This window comes from Hypomesus nipponensis, chromosome 17 (genome assembly GCF_054491055.1).
Source record: "Hypomesus nipponensis isolate SF chromosome 17, ASM5449105v1, whole genome shotgun sequence".
Taxonomy (NCBI): Eukaryota; Metazoa; Chordata; class Actinopteri; order Osmeriformes; family Osmeridae; genus Hypomesus; species Hypomesus nipponensis.
The window spans coordinates 12,133,584-12,155,368 of record NC_140377.1 but is presented as its reverse complement, the minus strand read 5'-3'; the positions used below and the strand labels follow the sequence as shown (position 1 = coordinate 12,155,368).

General features: G+C 43.7%; 1 protein-coding gene across 3 annotated transcripts in view; it reads left to right on the top strand.

Moving 5' to 3' along the window:
- The window catches only part of vwa3a (von Willebrand factor A domain containing 3A), a 40,220-nt gene that overhangs the window by 16,966 nt on the left and 1,469 nt on the right, over positions 1–21,785 (top strand). The window contains exons 8-31 of one of the 3 annotated variants that reach the window (XM_084676917.1): positions 6,140–6,271; positions 6,404–6,512; positions 6,611–6,673; positions 6,776–6,907; positions 7,183–7,321; positions 7,647–7,750; positions 8,962–9,042; positions 9,305–9,399; positions 9,674–9,793; positions 10,354–10,428; positions 10,830–10,998; positions 12,433–12,646; positions 14,090–14,160; positions 14,324–14,470; positions 14,750–14,834; positions 17,113–17,217; positions 17,382–17,479; positions 17,585–17,737; positions 17,892–18,000; positions 18,109–18,253; positions 18,414–18,558; positions 19,025–19,176; positions 19,354–19,474; positions 19,738–19,835. In XM_084676917.1, coding sequence (XP_084533043.1) covers positions 6,140–6,271; positions 6,404–6,512; positions 6,611–6,673; positions 6,776–6,907; positions 7,183–7,321; positions 7,647–7,750; positions 8,962–9,042; positions 9,305–9,399; positions 9,674–9,793; positions 10,354–10,428; positions 10,830–10,998; positions 12,433–12,646; positions 14,090–14,160; positions 14,324–14,470; positions 14,750–14,834; positions 17,113–17,217; positions 17,382–17,479; positions 17,585–17,737; positions 17,892–18,000; positions 18,109–18,253; positions 18,414–18,558; positions 19,025–19,176; positions 19,354–19,474; positions 19,738–19,835 — 2,862 coding nt within the window. Of the gene's footprint in view, positions 1–6,139; positions 6,272–6,403; positions 6,513–6,610; positions 6,674–6,775; positions 6,908–7,182; positions 7,322–7,646; positions 7,751–8,961; positions 9,043–9,304; positions 9,400–9,673; positions 9,794–10,353; positions 10,429–10,829; positions 10,999–12,432; positions 12,647–14,089; positions 14,161–14,323; positions 14,471–14,749; positions 14,835–17,112; positions 17,218–17,381; positions 17,480–17,584; positions 17,738–17,891; positions 18,001–18,108; positions 18,254–18,358; positions 18,559–19,024; positions 19,177–19,353; positions 19,475–19,737; positions 19,836–21,785 lie in introns of those variants that run through there. The other 2 variants (XR_014731684.1, XM_084676918.1) reach the window with 2 other exon arrangements.

Below are 21,785 nucleotides of genomic sequence, written 5' to 3'. Positions count from 1 at the left end.
TGTCTCATGGTCCACACAATCATATACAATTATATCTAAAATGAGCTTACAAAGAGCTTGTTTACACTATCAAAGTTGAATTAGTAATGTTAGCGATGCTAGCGTTAGCTTGCTAGCTAGCCTATAACATTTCACTGGGTCTTGCAGCTCTTTGATTAACTGAAATTATTATGAAATGTTATGTTCAACATCACATTTATTCATTTAGCAGACGCTTTTATCCAAAGCGACTTCCAAGAGAGAGCTTTACAAAAGAGCATAGGTCACTGATCCTAACAACGAGATAGTCCCAAACATTGCAAGTAGCCAAAAACATGAAGCATACATTGTGAAAAAGCTAAACAAGTGCCAAAATGGAAGACCCATAAGAGCATGCAGTTATACAGGTTACAAATTAAACAACATGAACCACAGAAGTGCAGGACTGTACCTGTAGAAGAACAATCAACAGTAAAATATTTCACAGCGAGTACAAGACTTAACTTCGTTATATCTAACCTAAAAGAGCAACGAGTCACTTAATAAGAGTCATTGTGATCTTGGAGGAAACTAACTAACTAACAAGTCCAGCCAAGCATTCTTAAGTGCCGTTGTACTCCCGGAACAAGTGCGTCTTGAGCTTTTTCTTGAAGGTGGGGAGACAGTCAGTGTCCCTGATGGAGGTGGGGAGCTGGTTCCACCATTGGGGGGCCAGGCAGGAGAAGAGCTTGTGTTGGGACCGGGCAGTCTTGAGCGGTGGGACCACCATGCGGTGGTCTGAAAAAGACCGTAGGTGACGGGTGGGGGTGTAAGGTTGCAGGAGAGACTTGATGTAGACGGGTGCAGTCCCATTCACAGCTCGGAAGGTCAGTACCAGGGTCTTGAATCTGATACGGGCGTTGATGGGTAGCCAGTGGAGAGAGATGAGGAGCGGGGTAACATGGGAGCGTCTGGGTGGAGTGCTCAGACAGGTATCTCCTGATCTTCCGGATGTTGTAGAGGGTAAATCTACAAGACCGGGAGACTGCGGCGATGTGGGCCGTGAGGGAGAGCTCGTCATCCATGGTAACCCCAAGGTTCCTGGCAGAGGATGAGGGGGTCACCGTCGCAGATCCCAGGGTGATTGACAGATCGTGGGAGATGGAGGGTTTAGCCGGGATGATGAGAAGTTCTGTTTTGGCGAGGTTCAGCTGGAGGTGGTGCTCGGTCATCCAGGCGGAGATGTCTGCGAGGCAGGCTTCAATCCTAGCTGAGATCCCCGGATCGGTCGGGGGGAACGACGGGTACAGCTGGGTGTCGTCAGCGTAGCAGTGTTAGGAGAAGCCATGGGAGGTGATGATTGGTCCAAGTGAGGTGGTGTACAGAGAGAAGAGGAGGGGTCCAAGGACGGAGCCCTGTGGGACACCGGTGGAGAGCTGGTGAGGGTCAGACAGTTTGCCTCCCCAGGAGACCTGGTAGGATCTTCCCGAGAGGTAGGATGAGATTCACTGGAGTGCAGTGCCAGTGATGCCCATCTCAGAAAGTCTGTAGAGCAGGATCTGGTGGTTAACCGTGTCAAACGCTGCAGAAAGGTCCAGCAGAATGATGACGGATGACCTCGAAGCCGCTCTGGCAGACTGGAGGGCAGTGGTGACTGAAAGGAGGGCAGTCTCTGTGGAGTGGCCGGTCTTGAAGCCCGATTGGTTGGGGTCAAGCAGGTTGTTCTGAGAGAGAAAGTTAGGCAGTTGGTTAGATACAGCACGTTCAATTGTTTTAGAAAAGAAGGGTAGCAGTGATACCGGTCTGTAGTTCTGGAGGACAGCAGGGTTAAGGGAGGGTTTTTTGAGTAGAGGGGTAACTCTGGCCTGTTTGAAGGCAGAGGGGAAGGTGCCAGAGGTAAGACAGGAGATTAGGACATGGAGCAGAAAAGTTATGATAGAGGGGGAGATGGTTTGAAAGAGAGGGGAGGGGACAGGATCAAGGGGGCAGGAGGTGGGGCGATGAGAGAGAATGAGATCAGAGAGCTCTGACTCGGACAGGGGAGAGAAAGAGTTTAGACATTTAGTTGGGTCAGTCATGAATGATGAGGGGGTAAGAAAGGTGGGTTTAGGGAACCGACTGCTAATGTCTGAGACTTTTTCCTCAAAGAAGGAGGAGAAGTCGTCTGCTGTCAGGGTGGAGGGTGGGGGGGTGGGGGAGGTTTGTTAAGAAGGGTGGAGAAGGTAGAGAAAGGTTTGTGGGGGGTTTGTGAGGGGTTTAATTTTGTTAAGAAAGTAGAGGGTTTTAGCACCAGTTATGAGAGAAGAGAAGGATTTACTAGTTCTACTAGCCATTTGCCTACTTTAGCAAGTCACTGTATTTCCAAGCCCTGATAGTGCAACTGAGACGATACCGAAAATAATTCCTCAAGTAATAAGCCCCCGTTCAAGTGTTGAGCATTAAATAGAGATCTTGAAAGAAGCCACTTTTTTGTTCTAAAACCGGACTATAAGCCGCTTCGAAATAGAAGCCGTACAAGCACAAGAAAACTGAAAAAAAAAGAAAAAATAGGTACTTTACTACACACTACAGTACAGCAAATGTATACCAGTACACTGAAGGCTGAATTGATGAAGGGACTTCGAAATTAACTTAAAATATCCTAACATTTCAGCATATTAAAACGTTTATTTTTAAAGTAAGCTTTAAGTGCATTTTTACAAAGATAATTTTTAGCATGCATTCTAAAATATACAAATAATGTTTAAACACAAAGTTCCAGTTGTACACTTTAGAAATTACATATAAGTTTTACTTAAAGTATTTTTTTTTAATAATATATTTACTAAAAGTGTACTGTAGTACAATTGTTTTAAAGTGTGTTCAATGTATTAACTTTAAAATTGGTAAAAGCATGATGGTAGTATACTTTTTATATATTTTCAGATAGTACAATTTTTTTTTGTATATTTAAAATGTACTATTGAAAATGTGAATATGCTTGAAATACTCTTAAGCAGGGCTCGACATTAAGGCTTGTCTGCTTGTCCGGGACAAGTGGATTTTTTTGTAGGGCAAGGGAAAGATAACTTTACTTGTCCCACTGGACAAGTTAAAACTCAAACAAAATAAAATGCTTTAACTTCACCTTATGTTCCAATCATTATGTCTATTTTACCAATTTTATTTGACCGAATTCTGCATTAGCAAAACACAAAATGAGTGGCTTCGTCCCATGATCTATGACCGTGCAGCTAATTTAATTCTAAACACTTGAACGGGGGCTTTTACTTGAAAGAGGAATTATTTACTGTGTCATCTCAGTTACACTATCAGGGCTTTAAAAAACTGTGACTTGCTCAAGTAGGCAAATGGCTAGTAGAACATAAAATTTCATAATACATTCAGTAAATCAAGCGACGCTGTAAGACCCAGTGGAATGTTATACAGCAAGCAAACTAACGTTAGCTAGCATCGCTACGACATTGGCTAACTCTACTTCGGTAGGCTATCCTCAGTATTTGCAAGCTATCTAAACTCATACTGTATCTGAAATAAGACAAATAGCCCCGAGACAAGCTTTCACAGGTGTTTGCGTGTCTATGTTGCTTCACTCCGTGGACCTGCACCTTGTCCATTTCTGTTTACATTGTTATCAGGACTACTTGGTTGGCTGCCTTATCAGCGTGAGAAATACAAGGTTTGGCGTGAGAGTTTGAGCAGGGGCGATTCTAGGATCAGACTTCTAGGGGTGCTCAGCCCCCAATTAGAAAGTGACATGAATACAGTGCCTTGCAAAAGTGCTAAACCCCCTTGCTAATATCAATCCATAATTTCACTTGATAACAATTAATAGATTTATGTATTATTATGCAATATATTGAATGAATGAAAAAACTAAGGATGTCCCTTTCTTCATGAACTACCAGCATCAAATTATAATAATTATATATATATATATATAATTATATAATTTAGGGGTGCTTGAGCACCCCTAAAAAGGGTCTTAAATCCCCACTGGTGTATAGCCTACTTTACAGTTGAATATTAGCTGATATTTAACTATGTACATTTAACCAATACAAATGCTGCTAACACTTGCGAGGTACATTACTGCCGATGCTAGCTAACTAGAAACGTCAACACAATTATCATTTTTAATAAAATGATAAATCTTTACCTGGACAAGTGACTTTTGTGTATGGACAAGTGAAACGTTAATGTACTTGTTCAAAGGACAAGTGCCTCAAAAAGTTAATGTCGAGCCCTGCTCTTAAGTATACTTTTTTTTCACCTGGGTATACCGTTGGAATGATGAATTTTAAGGATTTTGTGTTGAAAATCTGATATTTACACAGATAACCGACATCCTTCACTTGAATTCAACAACAAAGAAGGTACAATGTGAGACTTCTGTCTCCCCTTCTTTTGGTTGCGATATCAAGACGAAATCCTTCACTCTTTGAATCGCACGCGCTCTTGCGAGGGGGTGCCAATCCAGAGTCTCATGCATCGGGTGATATAACATCGGAACATTCAGTGAAGTTTGGCTAGCAACATCAGTTAGGCTAGCTGGCTCGTAGCTTTTTCATGCAGCTTATCCATGCAGGGTTCTAGACTGAGACCAAATGGTCGGCTTTTTTACTGACAATGATTGCTTTCAGCAATTTTTTTTTAATTAGCCATTTCCCCCTCAATAAATATCAAGCTTATTTACTTGTTAGGGGGTATCATCGAGTCATTTAGCAGACGCTCTTATCCAGAGCGGTATATTTTCAGTTAGCAGATGGTACTGTTTGAATCGCGATTCCATGTGAAAAATACTGCTGGTGACAACGTTGTTAGAATAGCTAGTTTCAAAGGGGGTTCGGCTTGTTTCATTACAAATGAACCCATCTGCAACCGACGCACACCCTACAATTTCCCCCAGAAATTGTACCATCTCTAGTTCCTCTTTCAAGTAATAAGCCCCTGTGTTTAAATGTTGAGCATTAAATTAGCTGCATGGTCTGTAGAGATCTTGGGACGAAGCTGCAATAGCGTACATAACAGAAAGTGTTTCATTCTGTAGAAATTGTGTAAATGTTTTATGTAGTTAGATGGTCCGAGGAGAATGAATGGAGTTGGTGAAGCGCCCTGGTGAGTTGCAGTCATTCGCCATAGTTCTAGTACTAATCTGAGGCTAGTCTCCATAGATAGTTCTATATTATGTCTATGGATATCTATGCCTAGTCTCCTCCACGTCTCCCCAACGTAACGTCATCACCAAATTGGGCTAATATGCTAATGCTTACACCAAAAACGACAAAAACTGGTCTTTAACACCATTTAGAGACACCATGTGGAGATGTTTTTAAATGATATACATATATTGAGTGCTTCATTTAGCCATTTAACAGTGATGTTTAACCTGCAATATGGCCTTTAAGTCACGCTCCAAAATGTGTCATTTGCATATTAAAATCACAAAAACATCAGTCTGTCACCTTTTTTACTCTGAGGAGTTTGCAGGTCTGGTGTTTAAAGGAGATAGGAGCTTTCATGACACCAGACCCAGAGATTCAGCTGGGTTGATGACGCATACACACAAACACGCACTCACACATGCGCGCAAGATCTATGCAAGGGAAAAGATAAATATTTTTCTATGGCTCTGGTATGAACCTATGATGGAGAGCGGTTTCGTTTAAATGGTTAGCTAGCACACAAGCTAACAGACGAACTTTGTGACCACCATGATGTTTTGTGTCCTTGCAGCCGGCCACAAGCAATAAACGTTCTTGACTTCTTCACCGACTGACTGTACAATACTTGATAAAGATGAATATTTCTGACATATGCGCGCACACACACTTGGGTCCACACACACTGACCCACAAGGAATGAACTCATTTTAGTTGCATGTATAGGCACAAACGCTTATACCCTCATACTCCAGGTTGGGGGGTTGAGGGTAGTCCCGTAGCTTATCGATACATCCCCTTCTGTCTCTCTTTATTTATTATTCACATAAATTCCAATGCCTATTTGTATACTCAATTATTCAGTACGAACCACACTTTTGTAATGAGCAGACACTAAGGAAGGGTACACCTACCTGAAATCTCGTCAAATATTGTTGATTATCATGTTAAATTAACATAATCTGTCAAAATGATCATTTCAAGTGTGGGTGATGAAGCTGCACTGCCTTCACTCCTAGACTACAGCAGGCCCGGAGGTGGGTTGAGGAGCTAAGGGCCGGGGGGGGCTGTAACCTCCTCCAGGCTTTAAAGAAAGGCCTCGGTTTTGGCTGCGCTCAACTCGACTACCTGGTCCTCATCGTTGGCTCCAGGTGACAGGCCCTAAATTTGAACCAACAAGATGCTTTGCTGTAATGTTCTTATCTCCTGATAGTAACAACTGACGCATGTTCTTTTCTCCTCCTCCAACTCCCACTACCTCCCTCTCTTCACACTATCTCTAGCCCCAACCAGAGCTCAGATGTGCTCATAGAGTACATCGAGCAATGCATGTTGGGAAGGGTGTTGTCAATCCACGCTGTGTCCTACTGCAGCAGTAGCCCTGTTACAATTGTACGTTTATGAGCTTTTGCCCGAAATTGAGAAGGACTTGTTTAAAAAAAACTAAGTTATGCTACTTGCTTCAGGATTTTTTTACTGTGTTTAAACAGCATATAGTGAAGAGACTTGCTGAGGTGATCAGAGGATGCTACCACATCTTCTCAGCTTCCCTGGTAAACGGTTTGTGTGTGTGTGTGCCTATGAACTGTATGTCTGTACTCTGTCTGATGATAATTTCCTAATATGCTGTGTTGGAACGCGTGTGTGTGTTGCAGGGTATAGTGGGCAGCAGCACAGATATGGACCTCCTGTGGGCAGAGGTGAAGGCGGCCAGGGAGCTGGTCTTTGACATAGGAACACTGCGTCAGGGACAGCTAGGGGACATGGCTGTCACTGTGCCTCAGCAGGTGACTTTGACCTTTTGGAATCTTTTAAACCTGGCTCTAATGGAGAATACTAAAGCTAAGAGTCCAATGTTTGGAGGCTGCATCCGGAGTTTTAGCATTTTTATAGGAGCAAATATGTGTGTGTGACAAACTTACAGAAAAACTCATACATCAATATATAAATATTGTGGATGATATTGATCTTAGATATAATGAACATTTGTATTTCAAACATGCATTAACAAAACTGTATTGGATATTATAGACTACATTCTTATTTCGATCTTTCTCTCCAGATTTGGACAGAGTTACGCTGTGTTCCCGACTCTCCCTCGCTACCTGAATCACTTAATCACAATGCTCCTCTCTGCATCAAACCTCCTGGAGTCCAGCCCACCTCTTCAGCCTGTTGGCTCAAGAGCCACGGTTTGAGAGGTATTTGCAGCATTGGGGTATTGATTTTCAAAAAACCTTTGACAAAGGATGTACATCTGTACAGATAAAAGTATAAAAGCTACTTGCTACTCTCTGGCCTTTCTTGAAATATATATTTTATAGGATTAGAGACATACAATACTATGTGAACTGACTTAGTTTGCAATTGAGAGCTTCAAGTGTTTTATTAACATCTTAACGACAGAAATTATTTTGCCGAAGAGCAAAGCACAAAAGAGGTGGTATTTATGTCTCAGCATTTACACCCATGAACACCCTTCCTGTGATTGTGTAATCACATCATTGTTTTCTTATACCCACTTAGCTAAGAAACTGGGTCTGCACCAGGTTCTGTCTTCCAATGCCTACTCTTCTCTGGAAAAGTTTGTACCCATCCTCAATAAGTCAGTCAGCTCAACAGTCCTGGAGGTAAACCAGCATCTGTCTTTACCTGACCGTCTCTCTCTCTCTGTAGCTGTCTATCTGTCCGTCTGTCCCTCTCTTTACCTGTCCATCCCCTCAATTTTAAATCAGAACATCTCTCTTTCAATAATCCTTATTTTCAATTCTCACCCTCCCTCTTTCGGCACCTCTAATTTCTCTTCTAATTTCTCTGTACTCCCCCCCCCCCCCCCTCTGTTTTTGAAGACATATTTCTTTCCTTCCCAACATTTGTATTGAGCTGTAAACATCTGTCTTCCTCTTTTGTAATGCCCCATGTTATCTTTATCTGTGGCTGAAAAACGGATCAATACTTTCGTACTCTCCCAAATTGACTATTGTAATGCCTTACTTGTTGGGGTCTCTAAATCCACGTTAAATAAGTTGCAGTATGTGCAAAAGTGCAGCTGGAACGTTTACCAGGACCAGGACAGGTGATGACATCACTCCTATTTTGGAGTCCCTGCACTGACTCTCGGTCAAGTTTTGAATATATTGTATCATGCTTACCTACAAGGCTGTGCATGGTTTGGCCCCTATATACTTATCTCAACTTCTAACCCCCTACGTGACCTTCGCTCCTCTGATTCTGGTTCGTTAACTGTTCCCACTTCTCATTTACGCTCTATGGGTGATAGGGCTTTCTCTTATTTTACTTCAAAACAATGAACTCCTTCTGAGGTTATGCATGCTCAATCTTCTCTGAAAACAAACATTTTTGATTAATAGGTGACTATTGTATTTTCATTACTGCATGTTTTGATTCCTCTGTATCTATTGTATTTTATGTTGTAAAGCACTTTTAGATGCAACTTTTAAAGGTGCTATAGAAAATAAAGTTCATTATTATTATCATTACTATTAGACAGAGGACATACTTGAAGTTTATCACTCTATTGTTAACTGTATCAGTTTTTAAGTAATGTAATATTTGTTCACCAATCACTCATTCTGCCTAGTAACTAGCAGAACCTGGAGGAAATAAAACACATTTTCAGATATTACACCAGTCACTTGTCGTTATTGGTTCACATTTACAGTTATTGTGCTTTAAATCGAATGTATCATAACAAGAATATAGAATAAGACATGGAATAATGCTGGGCAGAACAAAAAAAAAGATAAAACGGTTGGGAGTCAAGTTGATTCAGATTTTAGTTGGATCTGTGACTGATGTTTTCATTTGGGACCCCACCCAGAAGGCCATGACGCAGTGTGAGTGGCATGATGGGACTGTGAAGAATGTTCACGTGGAACTACCATCCCTACTCAACTACCAGGTGCGTCCACCATGAATGTCCATCCATGATTGTCCCTTGTCCCAGTCTCTACATGATCACTTTATTTGTCCCTAGAGGGACATTTTGGACCTAAAGGCTGCCACATAAAAGTACATATAATTATAGTGCAGCAACAAACAAGTGCAGGCAGAAGTGCCTTCAAGTGCATGCAACACAACTCCTCATTTCACACCCTCCTTATGGCCTAAGTTTAGGACCTCAGTCCAAACTAAGACTTTAGTCTCTGTCTCCCCTCCCTCAGCGACGGTTGCTGTCCGTGATGCGTGTTCTGGAGAGGAGAGTAAGCTGGCTGGGCACTGGGAGCTGGCACATCTGGGGGAGCGTGTGTGAGCAGAGGTAAAGCTCTGGAAGGTGAAGCTCTGGCTTACCGGGAATCTGGGCACTGTCAAAACATATTTTAACACACTCTGAGATGCCAAGATATGTGTGTTTTGAACCAGTGCTGGTGTGGTGTTGTGCACCCTCCACCTCTTTTAATCTGTTCAATCTTATACCCTTTTTTCGTTCTTTCTTTCTGTCTCTCTTTCTTTCCATCTCTCTCTTTTTCTCTCCCTGTATCTCCCTCTCTCTGTCTACCTATCTCTCTGTGTGTGTGTGTGTGTGTCTGCAGGGTGCAGGTTCTAGTGGACTTGTCAGTACTGAACTCCGACCTCTCCATTCACATCCGACTCTCCCTGAGGGTTCTACTGGAGGAGCAGCTGGCCAACAAACATGCCTTCAACATTATCTCGTGAGGTCACAAACACATTGCTTGTTATGCACACAAGAGATTGATCTTGACCAACACACACAAAGCAAGTAAACAAACTGTACATCACCTGCCATAGATACACACACACACACACTTGTTTAGCACAAATGCTGCCAAATGCTGGTCTTCTCAATCACGCAATCTCATCCACTCTGAATAACCCTCAAACTTTTACTCCTCAAGTATCACACCTAATCAAGCAGGATTGGGTTATACATTTCTTATACAAATATAATCATTTTAAATTTAAATTTACAATTTTTATGCATTAGTAGATCTAAGTCTGACTTTTAGAAAAATTAGCATGATATAAGGTCTCAGTCCAGAAACCTGCCCAATGCTAAATTGTTTTCACGTTGTCTTTCAAAGGGTAAATTAAATGCATTGATCTTAGGAAATAGTCTGTATAGTTAAATTATGGTTGTCTGAAACCTTTGTGCTTTTGTCCATCATCTATGGTCTCTGTATAAACTAATTCTCAGTTATTCCCACTGTAATGTGTAATACTCCACACAAACACGTCCTACTATTCTTGACAGGTTTGGTTCAGTTGTCAGACCCTGGAGAGAGAAGATGGTCCCTCCAACCGCAGAAAACCTTCAGGAAGCCTGGCAGTAAGGCCGTATGATGTGTGTGTGTGTGTGTCTACACGCCGTCTTATGTTTCTGTCGGGTATGTTTTGGTTTTAGAGCTCTTCAGGAGACTCTTTTTCTTCCTCCCTTCGCTCTCTCTGTGTCGTTGTGTTCCTCTCTCCTTCAGGTGAGAAGCTTCTTTCTTCTGTCTGAATCAATGGTGTGAAATACCACTTTAAAAGCTGCTCCAGTCAAAGGAGTTCTGGTTCAAACTGACATGAAACTGTCAAAACTAAACATTGTCTGTGTGAATGAGTTTCTGCATAAAGGCTACCCATTTTCTGTTGATGTGGTGTATGATGAATACAGTTTATGAATTGAAACACACACAGCATCAGATTCAGTCCATTGATAACGTACCTATGTGCCCTGTCTCTTCTCAGGTGGGTGTTGGGTTTGCAGTGTACAGGCAGTAAGAACACCCTGGCGGTTTTGAGGCAGGCTCTGGAGGGAAGCCTACACAGAGTCAATTCTCATCCTTCCTCCCCTCCTAATCCCCCTCTCTCCCAGGGGCTTTACCTCTTCACCAGTGGGGTGCCTGACCAGGAGATGGTGAGGACCTGGAGATCAGTTTCACCTCTCCTAGTGAGGATGAGAGAAGGATGGAATTTAAAGGGTTGTCCAAGTTAATTGGGGAAGATTTAAACCTCTACCCCACTAGTAACTTCAAGGGCCATGTCCAAGTGAGGGGGCACTCCAAAGAGAAGAGATAGGGGTAAAAAATAATACATTTGATTGGGAATAAGTCTGGGTAGGGGTAAAGGCCGCAATATGCTACTCCAACTGTTTAAGGATGGGCGGGCAGACAGATACGGACGGATAGACTTTGTTTATAGTTCTCCGTAGGTTGTGGGCGAGGGAAACAATTCACCGCTAGAAGATTGGGTGGCGCAACGTTTTTTTGTCAAAGACGACCTTAGAGAAACAGTCTTTGTTTGGAAGTTGTCGTCGAGTGTTTATTTACCTAGGTTTTCGAGAAGTCGGAGCAAATTTACAAAATAGCCGTTTCATTAATAAAATACGCACATTTTCAGCAACTACACTGCCCATTTCTCTTCACATTTTAATTCAGATGCTGATTTACATGTACTGTTTAGCTGAAATATGAATTGTAAAAACTTATAGTAATGGCGGCCAAAGGATTCTATTCGTCCAGTTTATCACGGCAACCCTGCCCCCACCCCTGACGCAAGCGGTTCTTAATACTGACCAATCACAGCCAAAGGGGTATCCGTAACTATCCGAAATTACGACGGATAGTTAGAAAATTCAGGAGGTGCACGTCAAGCTCTCCGGGGCTCTCCAAGGGCTCTCGGAGAGCTGGAAGAGGGCGTTTTACGTAGACGAGGGCGTTCCCATGTGTCAAGGCTGTACTGAGGACCCAAACACACAACACATAAGGTTCTGGATGTGTGTAGACTTTATTTGAGAGAGATGGGGAGGACGGTTTAGGGTAGCTGGTAGATGGTTGAGCGGGGTACTGGTAGGAGGACTGGAGGAGCGGAAGCGGTGATCTGGTGGTAGAACGGAAACAAAGGTCAGCACAAATACAGACGTGGGCTCGGTGATTCAACAAGCTGTGGTGTTGATGAGGGAATGAGCCGCAGGTGAGTTGAGTTACCGGGAGGGAGTGAAGAAGCGGAATGGATGACTGTACCTGGAAGAAACAGACTAGAACCCGGTCTGGTCTAGGCCGGGGACATGACACCATGTGTCCGTTTTTTGGAAAACGGAGAACCCTAAAATGACCTTAACAGTTGTAAACTGATCAGTTTACGTCCCGAAATGTAATTACATTTTACTTGTCCTCTGGCTCTCTCTGTTGTTTGAAATTCCTCAGCGTTTCTGAAAATAGGTCTACGCAACCACAGTGCCTGGTCATTGATGTGTTTATAAGTGAACTACTTTAAAACCTTTCCTCAGTCAATATTGGACTCTGTATCAAAAACTTTCTATAACCAAAATAGTTTTTTTTTTTGGGTGTAGGATGCGGTGTGTTCCTACGTGTCGGAGTGCTGCAGTGGCCGACCACTGTGTTTGCATGTCTGTCTGTTCCCCGGGGAGGGGACAGACACACAGAACCGGTGGGAAGCGGGGGTCGCTCCCCCTACTCGATATACCACCAAGGATGAGACAGCCGGGGCACTGAGGCAGCTTGCACTGGCTGGGAACGGACGCTTCCACTGGATCAGTGAGACTGGTACTAGTCCTCACCTCTTTACTTCTCAACTGTCAGTTAAACTTTTGGTTAACCTGATTTATTATGTCCTTGTAGTGGTTGTTTCTTGTCCTATTGATAACCACCATGGTTGAAGCAAGACTGTCTGATTCTCTGCATCCCAAATAATCCAAGGTCCACAGAAAGGTAGAAAAGACAAAACACCATTTATTACAAACTAGTGCACAGTGCCCATGATGTCGTTGATTAAGATGTCAGTTAAACACAAATACAGACACCTTGAACCATAGGTGCATCGTGCCCATGATAGAATTGCTTGCACACAACCACAAATTTGTGGAATTATAGATAGGGAATGCAGCTGTTGATAACAGTTCTTCTCAGTGGTTTTGGTACCTACATTTCTCAGATCACAAATGCAATTCTCTGTCATCTCTGAAGCACTTGTTCAACCTCCACATCATCTATTCTAGTCAAATTGCCAATGCTGCGGTAGCCTACATTCATGCAAATGATTATGTAGCCTTCATTTGTCTGCTGTTTCCTATGTTATTAATTGCTTATGTTATGTTAATCAAAATGTATTATATTGGTTCTCTGTTCAATTGTCTTACCACCACAAACATCAAGACATTTAGTTCATAACATAAGTCATTACATGCACAATGGTTAAATCAGTTGTCATAATTGTAGGCCTAATTCACCATACAGCGCTTGCATAGCCTGACGTTGTCATACTCATAATTCTAGTCAGAATATGAGTCTGAAAACTCTCAGTTGGGCTGTGACGACGGGGCGTGTTTCAACCGAACTCGTAAAACAAATGCCTCTACGCTCAATTGGATAGACCTACAACCAATCAGAGCAACGTAATATGTTGTTTGTTGAAAACGAATTCAACCCAAGGGCTCTTTCGTGATGTTGTTGATTACGTTACTGTTGATCATCTGTCCATCATCATATAAAGCCCGCCCTGGCAATTTCATTGGTCTGCCCAGATCCTGGTTTTATGTAGTTGTTCCCAATACGAGGCTAAAGTGGTAGGAAAAGTGCCCACGTTCGTGATGCAGCTGGCGATTGTAATGTGTAGGTAATTTGGTGTTAAGAGTTTGTGCACATTTGCAATGTGCAAGCAGTTTTGATCAGTAAACACATTAATTTATGTAACAGAATTCACTGATCTATACTTAACATATATCCACTTTAGATTGTCGCTCTTAACTAGCAAGCATTTCATCCATAAATAAACCCCTTTGAAAGCAGAGTATGCCAGCACTAACCTGTAGGGGTGGGAAACTTTTGGTACCTCACGATTCGAGTCCTGGGGCCATGTTTAGATTAAAAATCGGTTCACGATATTTAATATGGGTGCATATTTGTGGCTACAGATCAGAAAGTAAGGCTGTGCCTACTATCAAGAGTTGATGTGTTAGTGTAAAACAGAGTGCTGTTTTTTCTCTGCAGGCATCCTGGACAGTGATGACATCAGTGCTCTGATTGCAGAAATGGAGAAGGCTGCTAGCTACTGGCAAAAGGTGACCTAAGAGCAACATAGAGCTTCCATTTGCCATGTTACAAAACCAATCCGCCATTAACAAACCATAACACCATACTCCGGTTCACTCATCAATAACTTACAATGGATTTTGATGTTATTGTAGTGTGTTGTGATCATAGTGTCCCTTGCTGTGTGTCCAGAGCTCCATGTTGGTGGAGTACCTCATCCAGAGGGCTGGCTGCCAGTGTCCAGGGAATGGTGCTGCAGCACCGAGCCCTGTGGTCTGGAGGCATAAAGATAGACCTTTACCCCCTCCCAGGCCTACTGCTCTCTCTCTGGCTAGGCTGGTCAGGGCAACACCCCCGTCCACTTAGTCCACTATACTCTTCCTGCTTTGTCTACTAGGCCTGCTAGTTTCATCTCCCACATTAATCTTTGATAGCTCCTAGTTCTTAAAAACCTAACTGTTACTTAGGAAATTAACTGTTAAACCTAAGAAACTATGAAAAGTGTGTTATTTGGTCTCCCTTTCCACATAGCTCAACCTTCGATAAGACTTCCTCTCAAACTTCAATAGAGCCTAATTGAAGGCTTCATGTGGGCTGAGTCTGTCTTTTTTTCTCCAGAAAAGCAAACAGAGCGGAGAAGAGTCCTCCCAGGGTGCAGTCCTCACCTGGCGCCCATGCGGTGCCAAGGCTGCCATCCCCCCAGGTGGGTGAAGGCTTCTCTGCTGGCCCAGCAGAGATCTCAGCCCAGCTGTGCTTGGGTAGATCCCAGTTTAGCGCCAGGCTATATTTGCCTTTATGTCTCCAAGCAGACATGTAAAAAGCACCATTCAAAATTGTAATTAATTTAAATGTAATCGGAAATCTCCCAAAATGTTCTCTATGCAGGAAAAACCCTGCAAAAGTGTATGTCTATAAACAGTAATATCAAGCCAACTAATTCAAGGTTTTCAATGCCGTATTGTGAGAGCTACATACAAGGATGACCAGTAACTTTAAATGCAAAATGATAGTTTATCTAAACAGTAAGATAATCAATACATAATAATAATAATAATAGTAATAATGAAAAAACAAATCAATACAAAACATACCTTCAGAGCAATCGTAAAAAAAAATTATCACAATAAAACTAGTCATACCGGAACTCGTATAGTAAAGTAAGCGTATAGTAAACAGAACTCAAAGGGAGTTCATAAATAAAATGAATCATCATTACTATCACTCATTGCGTTTTCACAAACATTCGGCATCTGCATGAGTTTACATTAGATATAAAAACATCAACAACCCTGTGGTATTGGACAGATATCGGGAAACTGACGGGTGTAATTGAACTCAGCGGGAACCTCATCAAGAGATCGAGGCTCCACCTCAGTCTATATGTAAAGGCGTTGCTGAAGTCCACGCGAGTGAGACACCATGGCTGCAATACAGCATATTCTCGCTGCTAATCAACAGCGTCACCGTGCGCGAAGCCAGATAGTTTATATAGCTAAATGTCTATGTGCGTCATCACTTCTCCCACTGAATGTGCTGTCGCTGGCTTCCCCGTATGGAGATCCAACGCCTCGTCACGCTAGTGTCACCACACATCCGGAGGGCAACCCGCTGCAATTTTGCCCTCAGCCCGGAGGTGCAGCTCCTGGCCTTGCTGCGTTTTTACGCAGTGGGAAGCTTCCTGGATGTGGTGGGGGACGGCACCATCCTCAGCAAGGCATCGGTTTCACGGGGTGTGGCAGCCGTGACACCGATCCTCCTGCGCCATGCCCGGACACATCCAAATGTCCACCACACGGGACGAGGTCCACCAGGTCCACAGTGGATGTCATGCCATGGCTGGGATCCCCCGGGTAATCGGTGTTGTGGATGGCACTCTGATCCCAATCCACAATCCCTCCCTGGTGGATCCGTGCTGGATTGGGAGGAAACATTACGCTGCCATCAACACTCAGGTGGAAGTGGACCACGATGGCCTCATCACGGACATCGTTGCCAGGTGGCCAGGAGGCACACACGACAGCTTTGTGTGGGCCAAATCAGCTGTGGCTGAGGCTGGCAGAGGAGAGTTCGGCAGGAGCATCTTCCTCGGGGACAGTGGCTACCCTCTCCGGAGTTACCTCGTGACAACAATGATCAACCCAGCAACACCACAGGAGGAGAGGTTCAATGAGGCCCACACACACACCAGGACCAGGGGCGCAAAAAGTGGGTATGCGCTATATGCGGCGCATAGGGGCGCCGCACCATGGGGGCGCCAAAGCAATGGTAAAAAAAATTAAATTTAAAAAAATTAAATCTTTTTTTGGTATTTTCTATTTATAGCTGCTGTTGTGCGTTTCTGCATTTCCTCAATGTTATAAAACATTTTAGAACCGCTAGGGTAGGCGCCCTATCTCATAAAATTGAATTTTGACATCTAGAAGGAGCGGGGGCGCCGTGAGCGCTGAGCGAGCAGTTACGAGTATTGAGTTGTCGTCTATGGAAAATGATGGACAAATCAAAACAGTTGTCGGGGGCTAAAAATAGAAAAAGAAAGAGGGAAAAGGAGATGACATGTCAAGGGATGCAACAGTAGTAGTAAATAAGTGGATGGTTAAAGGCAACAGGTAGGATTTAAAGTGTGACGTTTGTGCTTGGAGGCTTGCAAATATTCATGTTAACAGACTAGCTAGCGTTTGCTAACACTTGGAATGTAGCAGCCGAATTTGGGTTTAAGGCTAGTTTAGAATATGCAAAACCGAGGTTGCTGAGCTGAAAACCGGAAAATATAAGGTAGCATGTACAATAAATGACAAGAATCTGGAAAACATATTAAAACACATTATCAACATGGTTAAGTGGGAGTACCTTACTCATTGAGCGCTGGCACTCTGATCATACTATGTTAGATTCAGCCTGATAAATCCCAGTGGTTATCTAGGAATTGATTCCTACTGATCAGATTGATAGAATGAGTGATTGATTGTTTATTTGTTATGCAGCACAACCTATGACTGGATGGAGTCCAGTGGGAGCCAACATCAAGCAGAAGAAGGAACTTGAGGTTTCCCAGTCTGTATTTTACCTGGAGGATGGGAACAACTTGGGTACTGTGTGTGTGTCTTGGTGTGTGTGTGTGGTGTGTCTTGTTCAACTGTGTGAATATGACATGATACATCACACTTGATTTAGGTTAGCAGTTACATATTAAATTATATAATTTCATCACTCTGCCATCTCTTTTGTGTGACTTGTCTTTGTACAACTCAAGGTGTGGTGTTTAAGTCCTTCCCCAAACCCAAAAGCGCCTGGAAGTCTTACCCTCCGCTGACCCTGCCTAAGCAAGAACAGATATGTTCTACCAAACAGGCACAGTACAGACATGCCAATCATCCAACCAACTGATCATTCAGTCTCCCATTCAGTTTCATATGTCCCTACTCTTTCCTCACTTTTATCCTGTATCCTTCGTAGTGGCTGAAGCATTTTGGGATTAAGAAGCTGAAGTTGGACCTTCACAAACTGGTATCAGGACCTGACTCTACCCATCAGAAGAATCTGATCCCAACAGTTTTCAAGACCGTCTCTTCCAAATACTGCTCCTCCTTCCCCAGTGTCCACATCAACGTGAGTCAATAGAACACTAAGATACAAATTACAATTAAATGTAGATTTTTATGTGAGTGCCAAGCACCAGAAATATGAATATTTGAATTATTTTGGTGTAAAACTGGCAGCTCTTCTCAGCCTGTGTCTCCCTCTGTGCTATTTGGTGTTTCAGGGGGCTATCAGGCACCTCCTGCTGACCCCAGGAGAGCTGCACCAGTACTTGACCCAGACAGAGAGGCTGCTCCAGCGCTACACACAGAGGCTCCGCTGGCTGCTCTCCGGTCTCAGGCTAACCCACTGCCCACTCACATTCCTCCTTCATGTGGCCACTTTGAAAGGACGGCTGTTCATGAATCTTAATGCACTTTTTTGCCACCTTTTTTCCTCAGGTAGCAGGAGTATGTTTGGAGTGGTGTTGGAGAGGGAGGTGTGCATCCTGCTGGATGTGTCTGGCTCCATGGCCATTCACCTGGGGGAGTTGAGAAAGCATCTGGCTTGTTTGGTCTGGGAACAGCTGTACCGCAACAGAGTCAGGTAGCACCCTGCTCGCCTCAGCTGTAAAAAGGAATACTGTAACGTATTTTACTTCAGACTCCTTACAACACCAAAATTACTCACAATGTCTACACGCCACGGCAGGACTACATGTATGCATCATGTCATGAATCACACTGGATAGAATACCCCCCCCCAGGTTCTCTCTGCTGGCATTCTCGGGGGAGGTGAAGGTGTGGCGCCCCACCCTGCAGGAGCCCTCGGAGGAAGCGTGCTGGGACGCTGTGCTGTGGGCGGGGCAGCTGATCACCAACGGAGGCACCAGGACCTTGGAAGCCCTACAGGTGGGACGTCCAGAACATGCCCATGGAACACCATGACCTAAGGTTGCCTTTCTCAACCCCGGTCCTCAGGACCCCCTGACCTGAATTTCTCAGATGTTTCCCCCTACAACACAACTGGTTCAAATGAATGAGTCGTCTTCAGACTTCTGCAGACCTTGATAACAACCCATTCATTTGACCCAGGTGTGTTGGAAGAGGGAAATATCTAAGACATGCCGGGCAGGAGGTCATGAGGACCAGGGTTGAGAAACCCAGATTCCTAGAAGAGCAGCACAGGGACAATAAAAAACGTCACTCAGAAATCGAAGGTCCCTGAAAAACAAAACCCTTAATACACTTTTCCCCAATTGTAACTATCCCCATGTTATTTGACAGTACTGAAAGGGGAAAGAAATAAAGAAGTTTATGAGAAATTACATGTGTGACAAAGCCTCTGGTGTGACATCTGCATGCCTGTGCGCTTTAGACTGCCTGCGGGTTTGGGGACAGGCTGGGCATGTATGTGCTCAGCGATGGGAAGCCTGACTCCAGCTGTAGCCTGGTCCTCACAGAGACAGAGAAACTGACCTCAGGGAAACACATCACCATCCACACTGTCTCCTACAACTGCACAGATAGGTACCACGGTGATCAACACTCACATAAATCTAACAAGTCACAATGCACAGTATGTTTGGGTGTCATGTATCTCATTACTTGGTGTTGCAGTTTGGCACTCAGTTTTTATTGACTGGGAAATACTAGAAGCATTGCATGCTTTGTGACTGTATGACACACTGTGTATCGTCCTCACAGTGTGGCCAACGACTTCCTGATGAAGCTGGCCCATCAGACTAGTGGTCGGTACCACCTTTGTCCTGACGATGCAGAGGCACTCATCATTGGGGATTTTCTGTCCATCGACAGTGATGGAGATGTGAGTTGATGTAGTGAGTGAAAAAAGAAAATGTGTCATTATTTCATAACTGTTCTTTTCAACCATGGCTTGGCCCATGATTTTAACCTTTGACTATTAAAGTAATCGTTGATTACAAACCGGGTTGATTTAGCCCAAGACTATTGGTGCTGTTGGTCCCCCTTGCTGTAGGTAGAGGTCAGGTGCTCCAGATATTCAGATGTGTGTAACATCTACTGTAGATAGTGCCAACATAGTGTTTAAACTTGTCCTCATCTCTACAGGAACCAGTCCTCCCCTCCTTTGAGGGAGATGACTTAAGGAGACTAGCACAGGAAATTGAAAAATTAAGATGTTTCCGGAAACAGGCCTTGGCCTTCAGGTTTGTATGCAGTCAGTGCAGGGCCGCATTAAGGCAATGGGCTTCAGGGGCTGCAGCCCTGGGCCTCGCGATCAGGGGGGCCTCAGGGCGCCAGATGCCGAGTGGGTAAACGGCACCGCGCATAACTTTAGAAACATTCAGAGTGAAAACAAAAATAATGTACGAAAATGTCCAGTCAAAGAAAGCACGAGAGTGGGGCCAAAATCCGCAATAGGAATGAGCTCTTATAGCTTTGGCGACTTTTTATAGTCCTAAATGGCTGTCCATCAAAAGGATATGCAGTCTTTCGACAGACCCTCCAATCATCAAGCTGAAGTCCAGCGTCCAGGCTAGCCCACTCCTCCATTCACCCCCAGAGACGCTGAGCATCCGTGGGCGGGACATAATCGCAGCATTTATCCAATGACCGTATAGTTTCGAAGCACTGGAAAAAACTGTTCAAAGCAGCCCATTGAAGCTGTTGCCTGACGTTGTCATACTCATAATTCTAGTCAGAATATGAGTCTGAAAACTCTCCGTTGGGCTGTGACTATGGGGCGTGTTTCAATCAAACTCGTAAAACAAATGCCTCTTCGCTCAATTAGATAGACCTAAAACCAATCAGAGCAGCGTAGCCTAATATGTTGTTTGTTGAAAACGAATTCAACCCAAGGGCTCTTTCGTGACGTTGTTGATTACGTTACTGTTGATCATCTGTCCATCATCGTATAAAGCCCCCCCTGGCAATTTCATTGGTCCGGACAGATCCTGGTTTTATGTAGTTGTTCCCAATACGAGACCCTCCAGACCTAGCTTGGTCCTAACCAGACCCTCGTACATTGCATTTGTACAGAGGGTCTGGGATCTCTCCATTGACAAACGTTAACTTCCTTGAAGGCGGGTCCTCTGTTGAAGTTTAAAACTATTGGATCCGCCCAGAGCCACTCTGATTTGCCATAACCAATCGCAAGCGTTTGCCTTAGCCAACTCCTTCACCCAGTGCCGCCGCTCCCATAACGCGCACTACACGCTGTGCGTAGGGCACCAAGGCCTGAAGGGGCACCAAAAATTTGCCAACTGAAAAATCATCATAGTTATTATAATTATAATGCCGATATTATTTCAGTAGGCCTATATAAATATTACGCACCTTTTAGGCATGTTTATCACAAAACAGGCAAAACAAGAGATATATTTAATTGCTCAAAAAACGTTACGATGGTGCCCCCCCCACCTCCACCCCACAAAAAAACAAATACACACTCAACTTTCCAAGCTCGCCGTGGGTGCCCTTTTCCATCTCAGTGGCCTGACGAACTTTGACAGTAGGCTAGGTAAACTTTTCGAAAATGGCCTCAAAAAGACAACAGGAGTCAGGGGCAGAAAAAGAAATAAACTGCAAGATGATGCCCGTGCATCACTTTCAGCTAAGTCCATGTTTAATTATTGTTAAATACGGGAAATATGCTGCTAACTTATACTTAGCCTATGCATACACCTCGAACTAGCTGACGTTATTGCTAATTTTAGCACACTCAAATATGTTAGGTGCAAACTAAATTTAGATTTTACTGTTAAACAATATCTATGCATTTGAAATAACTGACGCCAGCTAGATGTTACTTTACTGTACATTCTATGATGCTTTTATATTCGATTGATCAAATAGTTTTTAAATGAGTATAGGTGGAGAGCTCCTTGGCTGCATGCTTTCAGTTTTAAATGTTTATAATTAATTTGGAAAACCATGCTAAGACACGTAAGGGTGGGGCTGAAAAATTAAGAGACAAAAATACATCATTCACTCAAATAAAGGCCCCAAAATTGCGCGCTCGCATTAACTCCGTAACCAGCATCATGTCAAACACAGAATGTGGATGCATTGACAGGGCAGCTGTGGTGGTGGGGGGGCATCATAAAGGAATTATGCGTAGGGCACCAAAATGGCTAGCGGCGGCACTGCCTTCACCG